This window comes from Zingiber officinale, chromosome 10A, assembly GCF_018446385.1.
Source record: "Zingiber officinale cultivar Zhangliang chromosome 10A, Zo_v1.1, whole genome shotgun sequence".
In the NCBI taxonomy this organism is placed as follows: domain Eukaryota; kingdom Viridiplantae; phylum Streptophyta; class Magnoliopsida; order Zingiberales; family Zingiberaceae; genus Zingiber; species Zingiber officinale.
In genome coordinates this window covers 20,890,767-20,914,095 of record NC_056004.1, presented here as the reverse complement: position 1 = coordinate 20,914,095, position 23,329 = coordinate 20,890,767, and the positions used below count along the sequence as shown (strand labels likewise).

Genomic DNA, 23,329 nt, shown 5'->3' with positions numbered 1-23,329 from the left:
TTTTTTCGATTGTCGTTTAGCTAGTGGGACAGGGGGATAGAGAGATATTGGGACAGAAGATTCAAACTCTAAAACCCTAAACTTTACATGATATTATAATTTTCCAATTAAAATAGTATAGCTAAAATAATATAATTGAGTAAAAGATTAATTAGTTCAATGATATTTCGGTCTTATTATCCGACTAATTTTCTAAATCGATTTAATATCATAAAAGTTTCCTATCAGTTATCAAGGTAAGTTCGGAAGCTCAAGTGACAATAACACAATGGTCCAAAGGTCTCATTGGTTCAAACAGGAGGCGAATTTCTTGCGCTCCTGGGAGCCCCAAGATGTGCTTATAACTTTTTTTATATATAAGATATCCAAATCTTATAATCAACTAATCTTGAATAGATGTTCTGACTCTACATTTTATCCATCAAGTAAATCCAAAAAGTACAATGACTCCTGACGTAGCACCCTAACTTCACAAGTAATTCAATCACCGTAGATGTGTCGATGTATAGATGTGTCCTACGTTAAAATTGAACCCTAATTACTTAAAAAATAAGTCTATCTTTTACCACTATATCAAGTCTCGGGGATTAATTAGTCTATTGAAGAATGATATGGCTCATAATTGATGAGTAAGCTATTAGCTTATTGGAATAAAGTTTATTAGCAATTTTAAACAACACAATTATATAAATTTAAACTTTTAAAGTTCTAAGATTTGCAAGATTGAGATACAAAAGCTTCCGAAGATCCAGCAATCAATCAATCGGGCAAAAAGTATAGCAGCATTGCAGCAAATACTCGTATAAATACCAACTCCGTCTACCCGTGGAAGCTAGAAACTATAGTAGCATGGACACAAAGTAGATTAAAATCTCCCTGATCGAAATAAATAAAAAATGTGCTAACAATTTAAGAAACATTTATATACACATTAGCAATGAAGTAATCAAATTCTTACAACTAGCATTAGGAGATGAATCATCTTTCCTCATTTCTCCAACCTTCTGGCAATCGCCATCGTCTGTGCCAATATATCGACACCTTCGGCCAATGAGGAAACCCAAAATTGTAGTCTAAGGGTTCATCAGCCAATCCTCCGATGGTTAGAGGCAACCATACGTACCTTGAATCTTTAAGCTCAGAAGGGTTCCATCGGTCTGCCATAAAAATGAATGTACCAGGCAAACCTCGCAAAGGTAGTACAAAGGTGCCCTGTGCAAAAAATGTTGTCGACCGTAGGACTCTGTTCCCTCCAACACAAGGACTTCCCATCGTCTCCCACGGGCCCATGATCGACTCAGCTGCGTGTGCTAGTGCCTTGTTCGGAGCCCACCCCGAACAACCAGAAGTGATCATATAGTAGATTCCTTGGTGCTTGAACAAGGTAGGAGCCTCTCGATGTCGTCCAACCAAAATTCGCCTCATGAATCCAGCCACATTGAGGTAGTCATCTGTTAAGGGACCAACATGGAGCTCACTGTTGTCGTTGGAAGAGTAGATGATGTACGCCTCTCCATTGTCGTCTTTGAAGATGGTCATATCCCTACTGTCACAGCTATGAGGTCGCATGCTATACAGATATGTAAAAGGTCCTCTAGCAGAGTCACTGACAGCCACCCCAACTGAGGCTTTAGTGTAATTGACATCGTCGACGTGCATCCACATGACATACTTATCAGTTTTACCATTGTAGATAACTTTAGGGCGCTCAAGGACATTAAACTTGTGAAGATCATGGGAGACATTGGTTTCCTCTCCTGGTAGAACAATCCCTTCGTTGGTCCATGTCCACAAGTCTTTTGACGAATAGCAGTTGACTCCAATAATATCAACCTGGAGGAAAATATATAATTGAGCAAGTCCATTTTTCTGAAGGGATAACAGAACGAAATTTCAGAATCCAACGAATAAGTATTTTACAAAAATGAATTGATTATCCAAAAATTAGATAAGTACGTTTAACACTCATAGATAGAAGTAAATGGACAGGAATATGAAATATAAAGAGTAATTCATCACCCATAAACATCTTGCAGGACAAAGTAATATAAAGACCAAAGGAGCTTGTGATCAAGACGATATGTAATTCACCATCTCTCACGATTGTTAGAGGAATATGGTAACAATACATGAAATGTGATCAAGATGATAATGACATGGATATGATGATTGTGGACTTCAAATTACATACAGAAATAGAGAGAGGCTCAAAATTTGTTTAACATGTTGAAAAATGAGAATGAAGAATCATATCACGTTAAACTATGGAGGTACAAGCAATATCACCATGTTTTAGAACCCCTATATTATTAGCCATATCTTTATAAAATTCTCTCACTTATAAATAAGAAAAAGAAAAAAAAATGATTTCCATATGTTAAACAAACAAGTAGAGAGGATTAAGGAGATGAATTTAGAATGACTGCAGGTATTTGGCACTATGCAATCAAAAACTAAAGTTGGCATTAAAGGATAATCTTTAATCAAATTAACAACATAACGAGTATAAAGCATAAGAATTAAACTGACCCGTGCAGCTGACTTCTGGTGAGCATGATATGTCCGGCCATCTTTGTTCTCTCCGTACCAGTAGTATGTCTCTGTATTATCATCATACAGAAGTCCTCCACCGTGAGCTTGAATTGGGTTACCATCTGTGTCAAGCCACAGTAGACCCGGATAGAAATGCATGCTTTCATTCCCTTCTTTAATTAGGCTTATTGCAGTCTTTTTGCTAGGGAAGAAAAAGGAATGCACTTGAGAAGATGCATCTAAAAATTCACGAATTATTGTACTCGGTTTTCTCGGTCCCTTTCTCTTTACAGCACGAGGAGATCGCCGATCTTTTGGAGGTGAAAAATGAAACTCCTCTCTTTCTACTTTCTCCATTTCTCTAGTATCAACAAGATGATTCAAGTGCACAAGAATGTCCTGCTTGTCATTTTGGTGTATATGGGCATAGAAATATACAATGAGAATGAATCCCGTCAAGCTCCAAATAGCTAAATACGACCATCTGCTTCCTGCATTGCAATGGAAAGCAGATGATTTCCGGTGTTTGTTTCTGATCCTCATTCTTCTTTTTTCTACCTCCAACACAATGCTGCAGTATTAGATATTAAACCTATATAGATCCAGAGAACTACCGATCAAATTTACATCCAAGTAGTCTGACATTTGCCATATTTCCTATCCAAGATTCAATCCAAATGACGACTCGGGATCCCAAATAAGAGACTAACCTAACATTACAGTCTAGTAAATAAACACCAAAGCTAAGTGTATAGCATGGACTATTAATTTTCAGAGTCTTATACATGTATTCTGATGTGACAAATCATAGATATATGTCAGCCCAAGTGTTAAATTTTCCATTACTTTGATAACTTAGTGTCAAAAAATTTGAAGTTGAGAGGACAAATAACACATTACCGAAAAAAAATGCAAATATCCGTCGAATATACCTTTTTCCCCCATATTTTGCGACATCAAAATCTAAGTTTATAAACCTTTTGAAGTATATTCATTAAATATTTTGGAATGACATTTGATTACGAAAAAGGATGAATAAAAGGATATAAAATGGAAAGCAAATAGAAGAGGAGAGGAAAGAAAGTTCAATTTTGATAGATATTAAGAATATTATAGGAACATCAATATGAGTTTAGTTTATAGATTAAAAAGAAACATATGCAATACTGGATTTTTGAAATGGAAAATATGCCATTTCACAATCTGAAAAGAGTAAACATGTCTTTAACCCCATCATGGCAGACCATGTTTCCATGTTCTCTAAGGTGTAGTTTCTATCAGGGAGAACACATGTAGATGATCATTAAAACCATTCATGATTCATCCACTCTCATCATTGCTCTCATTTTTAATCAATTATAACAAAGTAAAACACACAGAGACCTGTAAGGTCGACCATCAAGATCCTAACCCAGAGCAAAAAACTTGATTTTTTTTTTTTGCGACAAAAAAAAAGGATAGCTAATCAATTAAAAAGCCAAAACGGTCTTCCTTCAAAAAGAAGTTTTTTTCTTTAAATTAAACATTCTTAAAAAAATTCGTCTCTCCAAACAGAACAGCAGATCTTAAGAGGTAAACGCAGGTAAGGTCTTCCAACTGGCTTGCCCCAAACTAAGCAAAGGGAATGAAGAATTAACTACCTGAGAAGATCCTAATCACGAAGGCTGATCTCCGAGTATCCGCCATGGCCGTAGCATCACCACCTCGCAGCAATCCCTCTTATCTCCTTCAAACGATCTGCAAGAGAGAGAACAATCCTTCTTAGGGCTCCAACGACGCGTGCGGGAGAGACGAGATGGGCGTTTATTAGATTTAAGAACCAAAGTCCACGGCCTTTAGATCCGTTCCTCTCCCCGGAGAGTTCTTTTACCCCTTTTTTTCCCCACAGTTGTAATAAGCTGGAAGAAGTTCGGCGGCGTCCGTGGTCGCCTGTTGACTTGTGACTCAAACTTCGCTTATCGGTTTTGGTTAAGTCGAAAATTTATTTTTAATTTTATTATTCTAAATTTTAAAATAAAATTATTTATAAAATTAAGAAGTATTTGTTAAATTTTTTGACCAAACAACTCGCTTCAAGAAGAATCTAACTTCCCTTCAAAATAGGAGATGTTTTGGTTAAAAGAAGGATGGATCCGATTTGATTGAGCATTCCTCAAATATCAAAAGCAATATTTGTATTACTATTCATGTCTATCGTGGTTTTATACGATTCGAGAATGATAAATCCTATTTTATTAAGAAAAAAAGTATACAATATGTTAGATTAAAGAAAATACAGCAACTAAAATTGGAAGATTCGACAGCTCATGCTACATATTCAGAAGATTAAGATCGTGCCGAATTTGGCAATAATAACCTGATCAAATCATTTAGCATCATTGTTTGTTTTGGGGAATCTAGTCTTTTTTGTTCGTCTTGATAGGGAAAGGTTTTACAAGTGGAGTTTTTATTATTTCCTCCTGACGGATTTGGTCTACAAGAAAAGATAAATTTACAAGTTGGAACGTACAGAGCACGTTGAACTCACATGCAGTTAGGCTGGGCACGAGGCTACATAATTGAAAAGTGGATTCTAATGATAATATGCAAAACTTACAATTGGTACGTGGAATTTGCAAGCTTCTTCATCCAACAATTAAATCTGGAATTAGTTAGGAAAAAGGAAAGGAATGGAGCAATAAAGAATGGAGCAAAACAATATAAATATGTTGTAGCTCAAATGTAAAAAAAAAAAAAAAAAAAAAAAAAGGCAAAAACATAGAAAACGCCCTTTTTCCATCACTCTACATTATATAACATGATTGAGCTGAAAAGGCCTCGAATGAGGGTGTCTCCATACATGATAAAAACAAGATTATTTCGAGGGTGAAAGGAGCAAGGTATAAATATAACAGAAGGAGAACATAATTTGACAAGGCGGCCTCAAGGTTTAATCTTTTTCTTTGTTGATGCCATTTTCTTGAGCTTGCCCCGAGCAGAGTTGTCTTTATTTGCCTTGGGCTGTGCCTTCGGCTTCTGCACTATTCGCCTTGGTTGATCTGGATCATCATTAGGATCCACCTCTTCATACTGGATGGGTTTTATGATCACACCAGGTTTCTTAACAACCTACATATATATGAAACAATAATGGTCAGACAGGAAGAAATAAGAACCAAAGCAACGCCAATGACAAAGATATATGCGCTTGACATATATAACTCGGAAGAGTTGAGGTGTGGAATTCAAAGGCGTAAGAAATGGTCTAAGAAATAATGAATTGGCATCCCAAACTGCCTTAAGTGGAATGACTAACATTGCAACAAAAAAGAAATGTATAAAAACTGGTATTGGAAATCTTAATTGAATACTCTATTGGTTGTAAAATATTGCCAAAAAGTCGTCATTGCAATTATAAGGTGATAAAGTGTCAACTATGAAATTAATAAGAAAAAAATCAGAAAAGCATAACATAAATTCAAATCTAATAATAAGGACATTTCAAAGAGTATTAGATCCTTAATAAGTAGCAATGATCCTACCATCATTAGAAACAATACAATAGAATCAACTTATGGTCAGCACCCAAAAGCAGCTACAAATAAGAAATACATAAAAATACCTATATTTAACTTCTTTTTAAAAATATATAATATTCCAATGATATGGATACCAGGATTGCATCTTATCTTGTGATCATACTGAATCTTGAGTAGAAAAAACAGATGAAAACATGAAAATTTGATTGGTCTATGTTTATATACTGTATCCAACTGAAACTAGCAGCAAACCATTCTGAGAAATAATAACATCCCAACTCGGCAGACATGTACATCAGTGAAACACATTCAAGAATATTTATTGGAAGTCGCATCCCAGGAAACATATTGGAAATCCTGATGAAATCATTTCTAATGAATGTTCATTTGTGTAACGACCTTATCTGAAAATCATTTTGTGATTAAATATTACCAATCCTCGCACTGACAAGTAGAAATGGATGCAAAGAGAAGTTCAAACACAGCAACTAAACACATGCACAAACAAACAACAAATAAACAAAACACAGTAATAACTCAAACCATTCTCGTGGATCTCATTTTTGTTTGTTATTGTCGAACCATCCTGTTTTTTCCATATATTCTAAGATAAATATGCAGAAAAGACAAGCACTCACAGTGGGCCGATTAAGTGTTCCAGCTGTTATTGCTGGATTAAAATCTGGTCCAATTGGCATCCGAATGCTCTGCTCATAAACTTCTTCAGAGGTGTATGGAAAAGGCAGAGTCTTTGCGAGAAGTTTCTCAGCCTTCAAGAAAACAAACATATCATCTCAAGGTAAGAATGATGATATAAAATTATGTATTTACATTTAAGGTAGTGCCTATTCCATGAAAGAAAAGTGAATCTTAATGCTTATTTCCAAAAAAACAAAAAAGATAATAGTTGTAATATAAACAAAGAGCAAAAGAAGGCATTTCACCTTTTTATCAACATTTTCAGAAATTATCACATTTTTTAGGCTGGCATCTTTCCTCTTCTTAAGTGCCTCCTCTCTCTTCCTCTTAGCATTTTTATGTTCATTTATCATCCAAGAAGGCATGCCTCTCTTCTGCTGAATGTCTGTCCATTGGCCCCATCCTGGAATTAATTCTGGCTTTTCTGGTTCAGGACACTCTTCATTCAGATGTTCCAGTTTATACTTCTCAAATTCAGCTTCCACATCATCACCAGCAAAGGCTTGGTGTATAAGGTCAGCTTGAGATGGAAGTTCGTAATCACGCTTTGGACTCGAAGACAAAAATCCATCAACCATCTTTTCCTCAGAATCACCATCACTATCTTGGTCCATATCCTCAGGCTGGATGAAGAAGACAGCCCTGTAAACTCTATTCACTGATTAAATAAAAAAGACGTTGGAAGGGTGCAAACCTCAGGTAGATGCATAAGCATCTGAGAATTCTGTATTGCTGCAGCTTTAGTGCTCCCAGCATCTACCACATTTTCTCCATTAATCTACCCAAATCATTACAATACTGATTATGGGCAAAAATGAGAAAATGGATTAAAAGAGATACATTCTTGTAAAAAACCTGACACCTTTTTCCAACAATCTGAAGCAAAAATTGCAACTTCAAAAGTTGTCTTCGGACCAGGTTCTTTGACAATGTCATCAAAACTCTGCAAAAGGCACATAAATGAAGAATAACAATCATGAACTAGAATCACGAATCAGTGAAAATCATTACCTTGAATATAGAATGAGTGACATTTTCGGAGTCATCATCAGATGCAGGTCCAAGATTGGCATTCTGTGCTGGGTTATTTACTTCCTCATCAACATCTGCACGATCAATGGTATCTGAACCACCTTCACTATCACTATTATGGTCATCATTGAATGTATTTCTTCTCTTATGGGGTTTTTGAAGTTTGTCCTTCAGGGGTCCAAAGACTTTTCTACCACTTACTTTAGCTGATTTTGGATTTTTTATATCATGTCCCTTCTCATGTTGCCTCAATGATGCATCATATTCATCAAGTGCCATCCGAGCTTCTTCTTCCACTGCATCTTGTTGTTTTTTCAAGCCACGTTCCTTTAAAAAATAAATTCTTGAGTTTGAAGATACCATAAATAAGAAAGATTTAATCCAAAAAAAAAAATGATAACAAGCTCAAGTTGGACGCATGACAAAGTAGAATGCAAAATTCCCTAAAACCTGAGATCCTAGACCTCCCTTCTTATTCATCCTTGACATAGATGAGTTTTCTTCTGTTGAATAATATAAGTATACTTTGTATTCTCTTAGCCCAACAGACACTAGCTATGGTTGCCAGGTGATACTTGATCATGTGGTGTTCCTAATATGGAATAAAATATCAGGCCTTACTGGTTGACATAATCAAGATTTTTCTATTCCACTCCTGCATCAAAAAGCGGAATAGAATCGGCATTGACACCACTTGATGAAACAACACTTAAAGAAGGGAGGTCAAAAGAGATTTATTAATTTTGAAATTAAATTTGTTAGATTCTTACTATTGTCAATATTATATAAAGCTGAACTCCAATAAACTTCGTTAAACTCTTTACTTGAACCACTCTAATAAAATAAATCCATTATAGACTGCTCTATTTTTATGCCTTTTAACCATGGAAGACAGATTGTAAAACACAATTAATTATGATTGCAAATTGCAATAAATCCAAAAATAATTGACACTGCATTACTGCAATAATAATTCTTTACTATTTTTCTCAACTAATGTGGGTTACCAATTGATCATCGATGTAACAAACCCCACTTAGAAAGTGAGCTTACCCTCTAACACAAATTTGAAAAATTAAATGATTGGCACAAAGCATCCACAAACACAACAACAAAAAAAAGTAGCTGAGTTGATCCCAGATGATTGCACCATCAAGGTAGCATCACGAGGTAACAAGAATAAACAAGTGCAGACAGGCAGAGAAGAGGAGTTCTGGGGGAGTTTGAGGAAGAACACGAAGGAGTATGGAAGCTAAGTAGAAAGTTTGGAGAACAGGGGGAAGGAGGTGAAGAAAATAGAGGGAAGTAGCGAGGGGTTCTAACAAACAAGGAGCCAAGATTCAATTGGTGATAGAGAGAGGCGAGGTAAAGCAGAGAGTAGTGGAGGGAAGGAAGGAGATATGAAAGGAAGAAGCAATGAAATTGCTCTATTTTTTGGTACAGAAGTAGGTCATATGGTAGAGAAGAGTGCAAAATAGAGGGAGGAACAGTTCTGCAAAGGGCAGCAGCATATGAGATCTGGAGAGGAGGAAGACGGAGAATGCAAGAACTCACCATGTTGGACTCAATGAGAAGGGTGCTCAAGTGATGCCTCCTTCTAGCACCAAAAGATAAAGTCAGAGACTCGAGTGTTTGTTCAAGCCCTTGGGTGAATTAGAAGGATGGAAAAGAGAGAATTTTGTTTAATTCTTTACTGATATCAACATTGCATACATATCCATATTGCCACTTTTATAAAATTAACCTCATCATAAATTTGGTTTATGAGTCTATTTCAGTCATTCATCATTTCTAACATCCTTGGTCCATGATAGCAGACTTCATATTAAAACTAATTGCAATTACTATAAAATCCAAAATTTAGTTAAGGCTGAATCAAGTATATTTTTTACTCAAACATTACTAAAATGGTGCTCTTTTTTATCACCGTGTTGGGGCAGAAGCACATAATGCAATAAGTTTGGACCCTACTACTTTCTCAAAAATAAATAAACGTAATTATTCTCCTAGCAAATCTTAAATTTTGCAAATACAGTAAGTTGCAGATGTTAGTACTTATATTAAGAAAACTAATAAACAACTACAAATGACAATTGAATAAAAAATAGCAATATCACAACACTAACAAGAAAAATGATGCAAAGCACACAGCCAACAACAGCAAATATATTCATATACTGAAGATGGAAATATACTCTAAAAAAACATCATAAGATGTAAGAGAAAAAAATAATCCATACCATAAATGGCAATGCAAAAACTCCAGACTTAGGTAGCTCGCTTGCATCTTCAAGGGCTTTGAGTGTACTTTCTTTTGCTTTATTTAGCAATTTGGAAACATTTTTCTTTCCTTTTTCAGATAATAGTTCATCACTGTCATCATTGTCATTATCATCAGTAGAATTATCATCATCATCGCTATTATCTTCAATTGAATTCATTTTCCTAGTCAAAAGTGCATGCTGATGGAGTTGTTCTGTTATAGCAGATCGAGTCCCTTCATCTTGAATATCTAGTCCACGCTTTAAGATTCGTTGTGCCCACTTTGATCGGTTTTTATGCTTCAGTGTCATTCTTTCCTGCATAAATTTCAAAAAACATCAATTTAAGATTGTAAAGAATAGAGATGCTAACTGTACGGAAAACTCATTGCCCATAATTAAGAATTCACAAACTGGATATCAGTTTCGTTTACCTCTGCTCGTTTAAATTCTTGTTTCCTAGCATTCTCTTTAGCAACTTCAGGATCCATTTCCATTGCAGAAGCTGCCTTTAATCTCTCTTTTTTAAGAATACGATGGTATGTCTTGGATTTTATTTTTTTGATACGCTTTGACTTCATTTCATGATTAAAAAGAAGGCTACGCATTTTAGCAAGACGATGCTGGTGTTCTTTCACATCCTCAATATTTATCTGTAGGAGAATCAATGAATGTGGTAAAATCTGTCTGCTCAAGATATAGACTCATTACACATCCCACGCTAAATAAGTATACTCATACCACAGCATAAGTAATTAAAACTAAAGCAAATGTACTAAGACTTGTCAAGTCAACAAAATGGATTTATCTGACATGACATGTTGAGAATTTAAGCTTCAGAAGATACTAGATTTTCCTGTTCTCATCGTATGGAACATAGGGAAAATTGCAATTAGAATGAGAAATTTATTCTAGGTAATCTAATATCCAAGCATATAAAGGGCCCAAAAAAATTTTAAGCCCCTTATAAATCACAAACTGTAAAACAAAATAGATTAAAAAAATAACAACGCAAACACATCGCAATGTGGTGATGTTGATAGGTGGCGAATCGATGATACAAACTACTTTCTTTGACAATTTACGTCTCCATTTGATTGAAAGTCGAGACTCGAGCGTTATTTTCTTTGTTGTTAATTGTTATACTCCATCTTCTTTCTTTCAATTTTGATAATATGCTTTCTTTCTTATGTAACATATTCAATCTTGGTGAATGCTATGGGGTTTAGGGACTTTTATCAGCTCCCTTAGCTAATGATGTGTCATGTGCATTTTATTTTTGATATCTTTTTGTTGCTTAATTAATTAATTTGGTCATGTATATTAGTTTTTCCTCTCAGTATGAATTCATAAATTGTGTGAAATTGAGACAACTTTGTTGTAGTTTAATTGACTTAAAAATGTGAGACTAAAGGGAGATTCTATAAAGTTGGATGCTCAAGTTTAAAAAAAAACATAGAAAAAAAATTAATCACAAATTTAACTTATATTTTAATGTATTCCAATTTCTTTAATTACTCTATCTTGTTAGGTATATGCATCATTCATTCATATATTTATGTGTTCCAATAACTTATGTGTTCATATTTCTCAAATTGGATTTAAAGTATTTGAATTAAGTGTTTACACAAAATTCAATAATTTATATATTTTCAATATTTTACTAGATAGAATCAAGGAAAAAAGTTCCTAGACAAATACATTTGTCTAGCTCTCGAAAGAGAAAAAAAGAAAACAAAGAAAAGAAGCATTAATTCAAAGATCAAGTAGGTAATATTGTCTGAGGAGGCCCGTTTTTTCAAATTCACCTCACGTCTAAAAAAATGAGGTACAGCCCTGCCCAAGTATAGCTGTGGTTGGCTAGGGCCGCTAGGCAGCAAGCCTAACAAAGTTCAGAGTAGCAACCTTAACTTAATCATAAAATTTATGCCGCAAAATAGTACCATGCATCAAGACTAAATATCACTGTATTAAATTAACAACACAGTTAGGCCCTATCTAACATTCGCGAAGGTTTTTTCTCAAGATTGACTTAGAGCATATAAATACATATCCATAAACATTTGAGATCAACATATTGATAATCATCCCAATTGGTTATTTTGAATTAATTCCATGACCTCCAATGATATCTACATTTCACAGCACTCAAACATATATTATCATCATGCAACTTGCACCAAGCTCTCCCACTTGAGAGTTGAAACCTTCAACCATAATTATCTTAAGATTTTACCTCTTCTAGACAACCAAATAATTTAAATATTTAGTTACTTTATATTTCCATGCATTTGATTGTCAATGCAATGATCAATACCTTAAGATCTAACGATCATACAACACAAATTTGGCTTAGATAATCCAAATTCTAAGTATAAATTGAATTGGGATCTCATGAGACCTTAATGGAATATACTTCAATTTGCTAAGGTAATTCAGAATTTGGCATTCAATAAATTATACTTGTTTATTCATACCCTATCATTTGGAAAATTTGACTGTACAAGAAGCTTTTCCAAATTGAGAAAACATTTTTCAGTTCATATTGGCATCTATCTTGTAGAAATTGCTATATATTATACCAAAATGCAACATTTTATCAGTCATTGTGTTGTTTATACATTTATTTGATGAATAATTTTAAATATGCTTTATCAAATTAGAACATGAAGTTCCATAAGTTCATGAGAATACCCATACTGAAATCTAATGTATATTTTAAATTATAAATACAAAATATAACTTTCACAATTTATTTTTAATTGAATTTTTACCTCTATTTTTTTTGTCCCTTCGAGGGAACACAACTAGAAAAAAAAACAGATTTTCTCCTCTTCATTTTTTTATCCACATCCCACTTTCTTTATCTTGTATTTTGCCTCTAAGGAATCATGACTGTAATTTTGTAGAAATTCTCGTCATTCATCTTAAACATTCACACACTATTTTATCTACTGTCGAAAATACAATTTAGTATGTTTAATTTTACTTATATTTAATAAAATTCTTTTATTTCTAAAATATTAATTCACAACTCAACCTATGAGTGTATTCTATTTACACTCTCATTAACTAATAAAATGATTATCTACAAATGACATATAGCAAAAAGGTTTAACTTGAATATAACTGGTAGATTCATTTAGTATCAACACCAAAAATGCATAGTTGACTGTTGATGCATTGCCCTGTTTTCCAATGAAGTATAAAAACACTCCTGTAGCTTATGATAGTAATTAAAATGTAGAAGATATAAAAAAGTAATGAGAATACCTTGTTAAGCTCTAAAAGTCTTACACCATCTTTGTTATAAGCATCCACAATCTCTGGATCATGAACTAGTAATGCCATCTTCTTCTCAAACTCAGTCCTTGGTTCGAATTCAGAAGCAATTGATCCTACAGTTGAAAAACCCAAGTTCACATCTGCATCAAAGTGCAAAGTAGGAGCCTCTCTATTCCTCTTAACCAATGGCTCCCATTTAGTCATATCTTTCCTGGTATGGTAATAAGCCACCTTCCTCTCCAGTTTCTCCCTTTCCTCCTTTGGCAGAGGAACCTGAACAGTCATTGGCTTTGTCTCTATTTTGTGCAATTTCTTCCGAAGGTTTTTGTACCCAGGCTCCTGCTGAAGAGGATCCAAAAGATCATGAATACTGATCTTCTTACCATTTAGATCCCCTTGAAAGTCCGTCACGACAATCTGCTTTTTTTGCTGGCCTGCACCAAATTATAAATAAATTCATTCATCATCTACAACACATCAATTTTCAATTTTTAAGCTGACGCATACCATCAAAAGCCATGCTTGGGAGCCCTGTAATATCTTCAAGCATCCTCGGATGCCTACTGTTTTCCTGATCATCGTCTGACTTTTCAGAAGGTTCGCTATCAAGTTCCTCATCCTCTGAAGGCACATCCTCATCCTAACAAGAAATAATAGATTCGAATCTATAAGTAAATGACTATCCCAGACTTTGATATACACGACAAAGTAGCGATAAAATGAAATTAGCTGACCTCAAACTCTTTCGGTAGCTCATACTCATAATTATCTACAGAATCATAGCGGCGGTTCTTTCGTGTCTCCTCCTCTGGAGTTTCCTCGTCATACTCATAGACATCTTCTCCAAATTCATCTTTTTCCAACTCAGACTGTTCAAGGTTAGGATCAGCATTGAGGTGCTCGAGTTCCTTGCGGACAGCCGAAGGAAGGCGAGGCCCATGCCTCTTTTTCTTGTCCCTCCCACCCTTCTTTGTACCCTTAGGTTTCTGTTTCGTATTCTTGCCAGTCATTGCGTTCAGAGCGTTGTATCCAAACGTTTGACTACAGAATAAATTCACGAGCGCGTGGGGAGAGGAAGGGAACAGCGAACTCGCCGGAGGAGAGTCTGCAACACCTACTATCCTTACGCGTCCTAAATAAAAAATAAGAGAAAGCGTACGAGGAGCTACAGCAGTTACCGAAGTAGAAACGACGAGCTGCGACTCCTACCACGAGAGAAAAGCCTTCAGGTCAGGGATGATGAGGAAGGAGGGGAAAACTACTGAGTGAATGCGGCGAGGGTTCGTGCGAGTGCGATGGCGGCGGCGGCGACGGCGACAGCGAGGAAGTCTGTCTAATCGCGGCAGTGTTTTAGGTTGGGAAGGAGCGAAAGCCGAGGGTTCTGCTGCAACGTGAAAACAAGCGTTGGGCTACAAGCGTCCAGTTATTCCTCTATTCTAATTAATGGGTTGGGCTAATGGGCTGCTGATTAGCATGATCTTGAATTAAATTTGAAAAATAAAATAAATATCAATTATTTTAATAGAATTTTACAAAAAAAAAAAAAATCTAAGAAAATTTTTAGCTAAAAAAATTCTATCACCATCTAATATTTTTATAAATTTCATTCGTATAGTTTAAGCTGAAACCTAAAATCGTAAATTTAAAATCGGATTGGAGAAAATTATTTTAAAAATATTTTTTAAAAAATATTAGATAGAGTTCTAAGTATAAATTTTGCATACTAAAATGTTGACTTAAATTAAAATTTATCATGAATTTAGCTTTTAAAAAAAACATAAGACTAATGACACAAATAGGGGAGAGGAGATTCTGTGATCCAGATAATATTTTTTTTGCACGTATTGATAGGGATGGATGGTCCCCCACTTATAAAATAGGTGGACACTATCTATTCCCACCAATGCATGAAAGGAAGGATCATTCGGACCGTAAAAAGTGATCTAGAGGATCCCGCCTCAAGTAGTAGTTCAAATCTCATGTCCCCAAATTTCTCTGTCCCCGTGTCCCCTGCCAATCGGACGGACCAAATTACATCTCATGACATCATGACATCTTTAAGATGTGTACAGTATCCTCGTGATGTGCAAGGCATCCTTGAGATGTAATATGGTCCGTCCGATCGACAAAGAGACACGGGGACAGAGAAATTTGGGGACAGAGGATTTGAACTCCTCAAGTAGGGGGAGAGGAGCAGTTCGGATTCTCTGGACCAGACATCCCTAGATCATCCCTGGACCACAAAATCCATTTAAAAGGTTATCACGTTCAAGACACGTGCACGCAAGAAACACAACTCACGCAAAACGCAAGAGGAGGCAGCGAGCCCTAGCCTCTCCGATCTTCCACCTCTGCGATCCCGCAGATGATGAAAACTCCACCATCCCCGACATCCCGCGGCGTCCGCGACCCATGCAGAAACCCACCGCAATCCAACGGCGATGACCCAATTCCCTGACTCCTCCAAGGCCCAGCCCTGCCCGCGACCGGCAACAGCCCAAGCTCTGCCGCCATTAGGGTTGATTTCAACTGTTGGTACATGTTCAAGTTTGAGCTTTCCTTCAATTCCTTCCTATTTAAAAGTTTATGCGTGCCAGATTGTGATATAACTCCCTTATGCTAAGCTCAAGCTCTATCAGTTCATGGACATTTTTATTTTTCTCATCATATTCAATTGTGATACAACACCCTTCTGCTAAGCAATTATTAATGTGATATGTGATAGCAGTAGTGAATATAGTCAATCTTTACTAAGAGTCTGAGACAATTAGAAACACAGGGACATTAGGCATAAGCAAATTCAATGGGCAATAACATTGTTATAATGAGTTCTAGAGAAATTAAACCAAGATTTCCCACACCAAGCAGTTGAAATCATCCCTAACATGTAACCCTCATTGCCACGGTGACATCGCCAAACTGCAATCTAACTTTTTGGTCAATGAAACATAAACATCACCAAACATTTACATTAAGTTCCTGTAAATTACTTTAGAAATTCATTGACTTAATATGACATTCTTTGCCATGGTGATAAGATCAGAAGTCTTTTCCTTGATTATAAAGATTGAATCATAGACAGAAATCTTAGTCAAATGTCATGGATAGCTTAAAGATGATTTAGTCATGAGATGATTTCATTTCAAACTCATCCAGTTATTTTTCTTGGTAGAGGATGATTCAAATAAAAATAATTTAGTCATGAGATAGCTTAAAGCAATAAGTTTATGTTTTACTTATTGCTTATTATCAAAATGAGATAAGTTATGTGGTACTTATTGCTGATTTATACAGTAACGCAAAATAGCTTATTTCCTTTTTTGAATTTATTTAGCATACAATCTATGAATATTAAAAAATATTTGAATCTAAGTAATTCTCGTTTGCTTAATAGGTTGGTATTTCATGACATCAGCAAGTTACAACTCTATCGACAATACAAAATTTGAACATGTACCATGCAGGGACTGCGGCCGAAGAACATTGGTATGTGTTTCTAGATCAACCAAAAATTCCAAAAGGAGGTATTATCGATGTGGGCAACATTGCTGGCAAAAATGGGTGGTAGCCGATACTTTGTCTGATGAAGACAGCAGTGAAATATGTCGTGGAAGGTTAAGAAAAATAGAGTCAAGATTAGGTAATGAACTCATTGCTTCTCGTAGACATAATCTAGGAAATTCAAATGTACCATCAGTGGTCTGGATATTAGTTATAGTGAATCTGACTCTTTTGGTCGTTTACCTTATTACTTTGTTAGTTCGGTCTTGTTAATTAGTGTTAAGTAATGTTGTTGTTGTAATATGACAGATTAACTGTTTGTAAGAACCAGCTGAAGGTTGTAATGTGGTTTATTAGTTCAGGTGGTTAATTAGTGTTGACTAATGTTGGTGTTGTAATGTCATAGGATAATTAGTTTTTTTTGTTAAGATGGATGTTGTGGAATATGTTATATAATGGTTTGAAAATGCTATAATGATTTATTCTGTGTTGTTCTTCTTTTGGGACTTGTTGACGATACTCTCTTGTTGATGTCCAGATTCCTTTATTCTCCCTCTAGCCTCTTAGTTGCATGAAAAGATTTATTTTGTACATTTCTATTGACATACTTTATGGAGTCTTTACATCTACTCAATTGTTAGTCATAGCTAAACTTGCTACCAAAAGTCAGGATAACTAGTTGTTCTTAACAACCACATAGAGACTTCTCATATTCCTAGAGCCTCCAATAGCGATCTGTTGAGCTCGAATGAGCAACTCTTTCTGTTATTATCTTACTGTGATTGTGACTAAGAACTATGATTCTGATAGAATTTGTGATTCATCATGCATCCTGACTGTTATTTACATGGATAGTTTTGTGTTGTTGTGATTTGCACTCTAATCTTCTGTGTTCGAATGTTGTATATCTATGATTCATCTTGATTTAGTAAACAATGGGGATCAGGTCATGAGGCCATGTGTATCACAGAAGGTCTTCCAATATGAGATCCATATAGCCGATACCAAATAGTTGGGACATAGAAAGTTCAATGATGATGTTTCTTCTTATTAAGAGTTTAAGTTCATTTTTCTGCTTGTTGTACTATTTTTTTGGTCCCTCGCAAGACTAGAAATATATCGTGGTAAAATCTCAATTTTGACTATCATTACGAATGGTCATTTATTTTTTACCCCATTCACCTATTGTAAATTATATTAATCACAAGGAGACTTATGATTGATTTTGATTCTGATTTTCTAATGAATAATACATCTGAATTGTTCATTTTGATAATGATTTGATCGATGAATTAAAATTCTGTACAAATTACAAAGGTCCGTAGAAGTTTCATATATCACAGTTTTATCATTAAATATTCAAGATGAAATTTTAGTTGAATTTCTATTACATGCATATTTATTGTAAACCCGAGAAATAATCATGATCTTCAAGCTAGGTTTGTCCCAACTATCTGAGTAGGTTATATGGATATTATTCCAAATAAGCATAGTAGTATATAGTCAAGGTAGTAGTGGTATGGTATAAAGATTTTTTTTATTATACAAATGAATAAATAAAATAACCAAGATGTAGTTGAGAGCTAAAATCCATTAGATCTTATTTAATCAGAGCTTTCAAGTTTTTTTTCACTATGCTATATCATCATTTGTTCCAGATTCAACAGAGGAATATGAAGTTTGTCTATCTTGTTTTTTTACATCTTAAGCTTCAATGTGGTCATGGTCCAGAAAGTATATTAAAAATTGTAGCTTCCGCCTGTAACCATAATCTTTTCAGTTTGGAGTATGTTTTTTTATATGAAGTATGTAGATCTTAGTTGGCCATGAGAATTTCCAAGACGAACTTTGATTCCAAATGTTGAAATTCAAATAGAGAGAAAATAAAATGTTACTGAATTAAGGGTTCTGGCTAGAAGTAAATTACACATCTGACATTGATTCATCGCATTGTCTTTTAATAGCAGGACTGCTTTGTAATCATCTATATGACGTTACACAACAACTGCTTACTTGTTAAGAGTAGCTGATTACTAATGCTGGTTAATACTTAAATGTCAAAAATTCAAGAACTTTAGAATTATTTCAACTGGAAGATAAATTATATAGCATAACAGATAATCAATAATGTGCTAATGACTCAATAATGTGTTACTGATATGATGTCTTATCCTCATGAGTTGGGATGAACTTCAGACCAAGCTAATATAAGTCAGTTTGTCCTCAGGTAATATTGACCTTGTGTTGATACCAGATCATATGAGAAGTATATGCTACAATTTTTACAATAGTCATATTAAATGTTTTGGGAACAATATAACGCCTTCAGATTCTGATATATGTTTACCAACAAGACATAACAAAAAATATAGTTCAGTCTCCATTGCCAAGCTAATATAAGTCAGTTTGTCCTCAGGTAACATTGACCTTGTGTCGATACCAAATAGTAAAAACATCTCCATTGCCAAGAGAGGAAGCTTAAAATATTAAACAGATAGTTCAATCTCAGTGTTGATCTTCCTTTTCCAGTGTGGATCTATAGTAACAAGCATGAGGACCGGTTGGGCAAAAGCCAAAATGACTCGTAAAGCATTTGGAACCTGTCAAGAAAGGAAATCATATCAATAGATTAACTAGTTTTTTAGGTGCACATATAAATAAACATAGACACATACGAGATCGTTGATGTCTAAGGGGAGGAAGCCGCAGGAGGTGGTCCAGCAAACTGCATAAATGGGAATTGCACCTATAACAGTAAACAACTGTAAACTATTAGGAAGCCGAAACAACTGTAAAATGCACACGTCAGTAAGAATTACAAGTGATTATGACATCACCAAATCACCAATAAAGGAAGCCGAAACAATTGTACCAACAAAAAGACTTACATCAACTTCTTGAAACCAAAACCATCCAAACACACTTTAGAATTGTGATACCATCTCAAATCAATAGAATATACATCCAAGCACCAAACAAGATTATTATAGAGATGACCGCCAATAGAATTGCAGCTCCTTACAACATCATAAGGAGAAAAACAAGCTTACCAAGTCACCAATAGAATTCCCCAAACAAGCACCATCAAGCTTATTATAGAGATGACCGCCAATAGAATTGCAGCTCCTTACACCATCAATTAAAATACTAGTAGTTTTATTCAAAAGAGACAATAAAACCTCATCAAAACAAGCTTACCAACATCACCAATAAACCCTCGTCAACTTCTAATCAAAACAAATCATAGCGTTTTATTCAAAAGAGACAATGCTTCTTCATTTTGTTACTAAATACAAAGTTATATAACTAAAATCCAACAATCAATAAGTAGTAACAGAAAGCGATATCTATTATAAATTTCAATCAGAATTAAATAAACTTGTGATAACTAAGATGTATATATACCTGAGAAAGTTGTGATGCCAATGATGATGGAAATTGAGTCTCAGTCATATTAAACCTACTAACAGAGCTACCAATTGTTGGCACAGAATTTATAGACTAAAACAAAAAAATAAAATACAATCTTATATAGTTATAACATAAATTATCTTAAATTAACATAAGTAAAATAAATATCAACTTGATGAATGACCAGGTCACATTGTACGCTAGCCACGCTGGAAATATTTTGATCTACACCCTGTGTTATAAAAAAAATAAAATGATTTAAATTATTCGAATTTAACAACAAATAATACCAAATAAACAAAATTTGCAAAGTTATGGAATAGAAACCATTACAATTGTTGAACCTTGATTTGTTTTCCTCGCTGCTTTTCTTTTCCTTGAAATCTTCTCTAACCCACCTTTCAACCTCTTACCTGACTCCGTTTTCTCTTCATTTTAATCCCTTTTACTCCAATAGAGTTCCCTTCACCATAATCAAATTCCCAGGATGCTTGGCTTACATTTGATTATTGGACATTTGATTCATTACCTTATAACTTATCATCCACTATCTTACACAAGCTCAACATAGCATCTTTAACAAACATGTAAGTGTCATCCCTTTCTGTTGCCTTGGTAACCAATTGAGCATTCAACCCACACAACTCTTTATAACGCATGTTTGAAGTACTTTTGGATCCAAACTAGCATTGTTGGTCATTGAATCATTAACTCCAAAATATCCAATTTTTACTTTTTCTTGTCCACCTTTTCAATACATAATCACTTGGGATCTTCATAATATTTTTTCACGTAAATATTTTCAAAATATGAGAACGCTAAATTCCAACAAATTCATATTTTCTACAGCTACACTCAATCTTTTCACACTTCTTATCAAGTGTAACTATATGATGGTTTCTCTTTTTGTGAGAAGTAACTTTATATTTTGTAAATGTATCAACATCCTCACAAATTTCTAGATTAGAATCATGAGATAAGCACCACTCCTGTTGAAAATACTTGTATACCTCAGGAGTATAAATTTCACTAGCATGCTTTAAAATCTCAATTGGAAACATTAAATAGGGAACAATTGTATTTGATTTGAAATCAGCTTTTAATTCCTCATATTGACGATCATCAAGAAGTCTTTGGAAGTGACTGAGGAAATCTAAAAACTTGTGTTTATAAGTGACATACATTTTCACAATACTATTCATGCTCTCACTTCTTTAGGTTGTAGTCATATCCGCACAAAAACATTTGTCGTCCATATACTAAAGCCCATTTTTTTTTTGATGTTGTACATGCGTCTCAACCAATCATTGTCTTCAAGTGCATACTTGGCTAACACCATATTCCATGCTGAAATAAAATCTTCCTCTTCATCAAAATCATATATACATGAGGCAAAATCTTTAGCAAAGTCTCTAAACATTGAAAAAAGTACTCCACTCAAATGTATGACAGCATTTTGATAAATATGCCAAATGCACAAATGATGATGTGTTTCATGTCATCTGGAAGCTAACGCCTTTGCCATTGTTGCATCTTGATTTGTAAGAATAGTAGTTGGTTTTTTCTCACCCATAGCTCTAGTTAATGTATCAAATAACCACTCAAAAGTCAAACTGGTTTCATCATATAATAAAGCGACACCAAAAAGTATGGATTGTTTATGATGATTAACACCTACAAACAATGCAATTGGTTGACCTTCATTGTTCTTTCTGTAGGTTGTGTCAAAGCAAACAACATCTCCAAAATTAGCATAATCAGCTCTCATCTTAACATCAGACCAAAAAATATTAGTAATCAAATTATCTTCATCAACTTGGATAGCATAAAAAAATTAGGATCATCGAACTACATTTTCTGTAGATATTCCAATACACCCCCTGTATCCCCAACTCTCATATTTATTGTTCTTTTGGATCACAAGTAGTTTTTATAATCCTCATGAATAAATCCTAAATTCTCCCTCCCACCTACTTGCCTCACCATAAGATCATGAGATGCTTTTGGGGGGATTCCCACATCACTTGCCATCTCAATCTGTATCACTGCAGAAAAAGATATATTCTTATGACTTCTATAGATGTGTGTTTTGTTTGGACTTGAGAGATAATGATTATGCTTTTTAACAAACTATACCACAGTAAACTTGCTTTTTTCCGATTACAAATCTTCATTTTAGCCTCACAACCAAACCTTGTTTCATCATGACTTGCTTTGACATAAAGATCTCGTTTATCTTTTCCTCTTTTACCTTGGGCACAACAATAAAAAACCCTATCAAGTAATTTACCCGATTCACCCTCTCCTTACACCAAATCCAACCTTTTTAGCATATACCAAATAAAATTGATATGCATATTCTTCTATCTCAAATTCCAATCCCATTTGTGGTATATCCAAATCTGTTTCAATGTTCAAGCCTATACAATCAAACAAACAAAACAAGATGGCTAAAAAGGAAAATTTGATATACCGAATCTCAATACATTTCCAATATGATTCTTATTATCTTCGCCAATAACATCAAAGTCACCTTCCTGAATATCTTCATTTCCTTCAAAATTCAAACGACGACAATTTGTAGATTCTGTTGGTGCGGTTTGCACTAACGATTTAACCCAGGTTTTGATGAATGACAAATCAGGTTAAGTTAGCTTGTTGTTGTCTAACACTCTGATCGAGTGTGCAGAAAAAGTCCAGACAGGTCAACGGGCTGACCAGATGTCTGGCACGAAGCCCAGCTAGGTCGACGGGCTGACCGGATAGTTGGCGAGAAGTCCAAGCGGGTCGACGGGCTGACCGGACGCTTGGCGAGAAGCCCAGCTAGGTCGACGGGCTGACCGGATAGCTGGCGAGAAGTCCAAGCGAGTCGACGGGCTGACCGGACGCTTGGCGAGAAGTCCAGCTAGGTCGACGGGCTGACCGGATAGCTAGCGAGAAGTCCAGACGGGTCGAAGGGCTGATCGGACGTCTGGCAGGTAAGTAAGGTAAGTCACTGGAGGGGAGTGACTGCGAGGACGCGTTCCCGGGAAGGGAACATTAGGCGTTGATCCGGCTTAGATCCATTTCGGATATCTAAGTTGAGATCGT

General features: G+C 35.1%; 2 protein-coding genes across 8 annotated transcripts; both read right to left on the bottom strand.

Moving 5' to 3' along the window:
- Positions 1 to 861: 861 nt before the first annotated feature.
- On the bottom strand, positions 862 to 4,492 carry LOC122027117. 7 transcript variants are annotated; one of them, XM_042585970.1, is made up of 4 exons: positions 4,403 to 4,492; positions 4,173 to 4,269; positions 2,530 to 3,086; positions 862 to 1,833 (listed from the first exon to the last, which is right to left on the bottom strand). In XM_042585970.1, exons 2-4 carry the CDS (start codon positions 4,216 to 4,218, stop codon positions 979 to 981), a joined length of 1,458 nt encoding a protein of 485 aa, XP_042441904.1. In that variant the 5' UTR covers positions 4,219 to 4,269; positions 4,403 to 4,492; the 3' UTR covers positions 862 to 978. The 7 variants fall into 7 exon arrangements, with proteins under 7 accessions (XP_042441904.1, XP_042441908.1, XP_042441903.1 ...); XM_042585974.1 differs by having other exon boundaries at positions 2,530 to 3,023; XM_042585969.1 differs by having other exon boundaries at positions 4,353 to 4,474.
- Positions 4,493 to 5,290: 798 nt separating this feature from the next.
- Positions 5,291 to 14,724, bottom strand: LOC122027002 (U3 small nucleolar RNA-associated protein 14-like). The gene is made up of 12 exons (XM_042585793.1): positions 14,506 to 14,724; positions 14,062 to 14,432; positions 13,835 to 13,967; positions 13,316 to 13,761; positions 10,477 to 10,695; positions 10,022 to 10,360; positions 7,761 to 8,108; positions 7,612 to 7,692; positions 7,444 to 7,527; positions 6,995 to 7,372; positions 6,689 to 6,820; positions 5,291 to 5,640 (listed from the first exon to the last, which is right to left on the bottom strand). Exons 2-12 carry the CDS (start codon positions 14,335 to 14,337, stop codon positions 5,455 to 5,457), a joined length of 2,622 nt encoding a protein of 873 aa, XP_042441727.1. The 5' UTR covers positions 14,338 to 14,432; positions 14,506 to 14,724; the 3' UTR covers positions 5,291 to 5,454.
- Between the last annotated feature and the right edge of the window lie 8,605 nt (positions 14,725 to 23,329).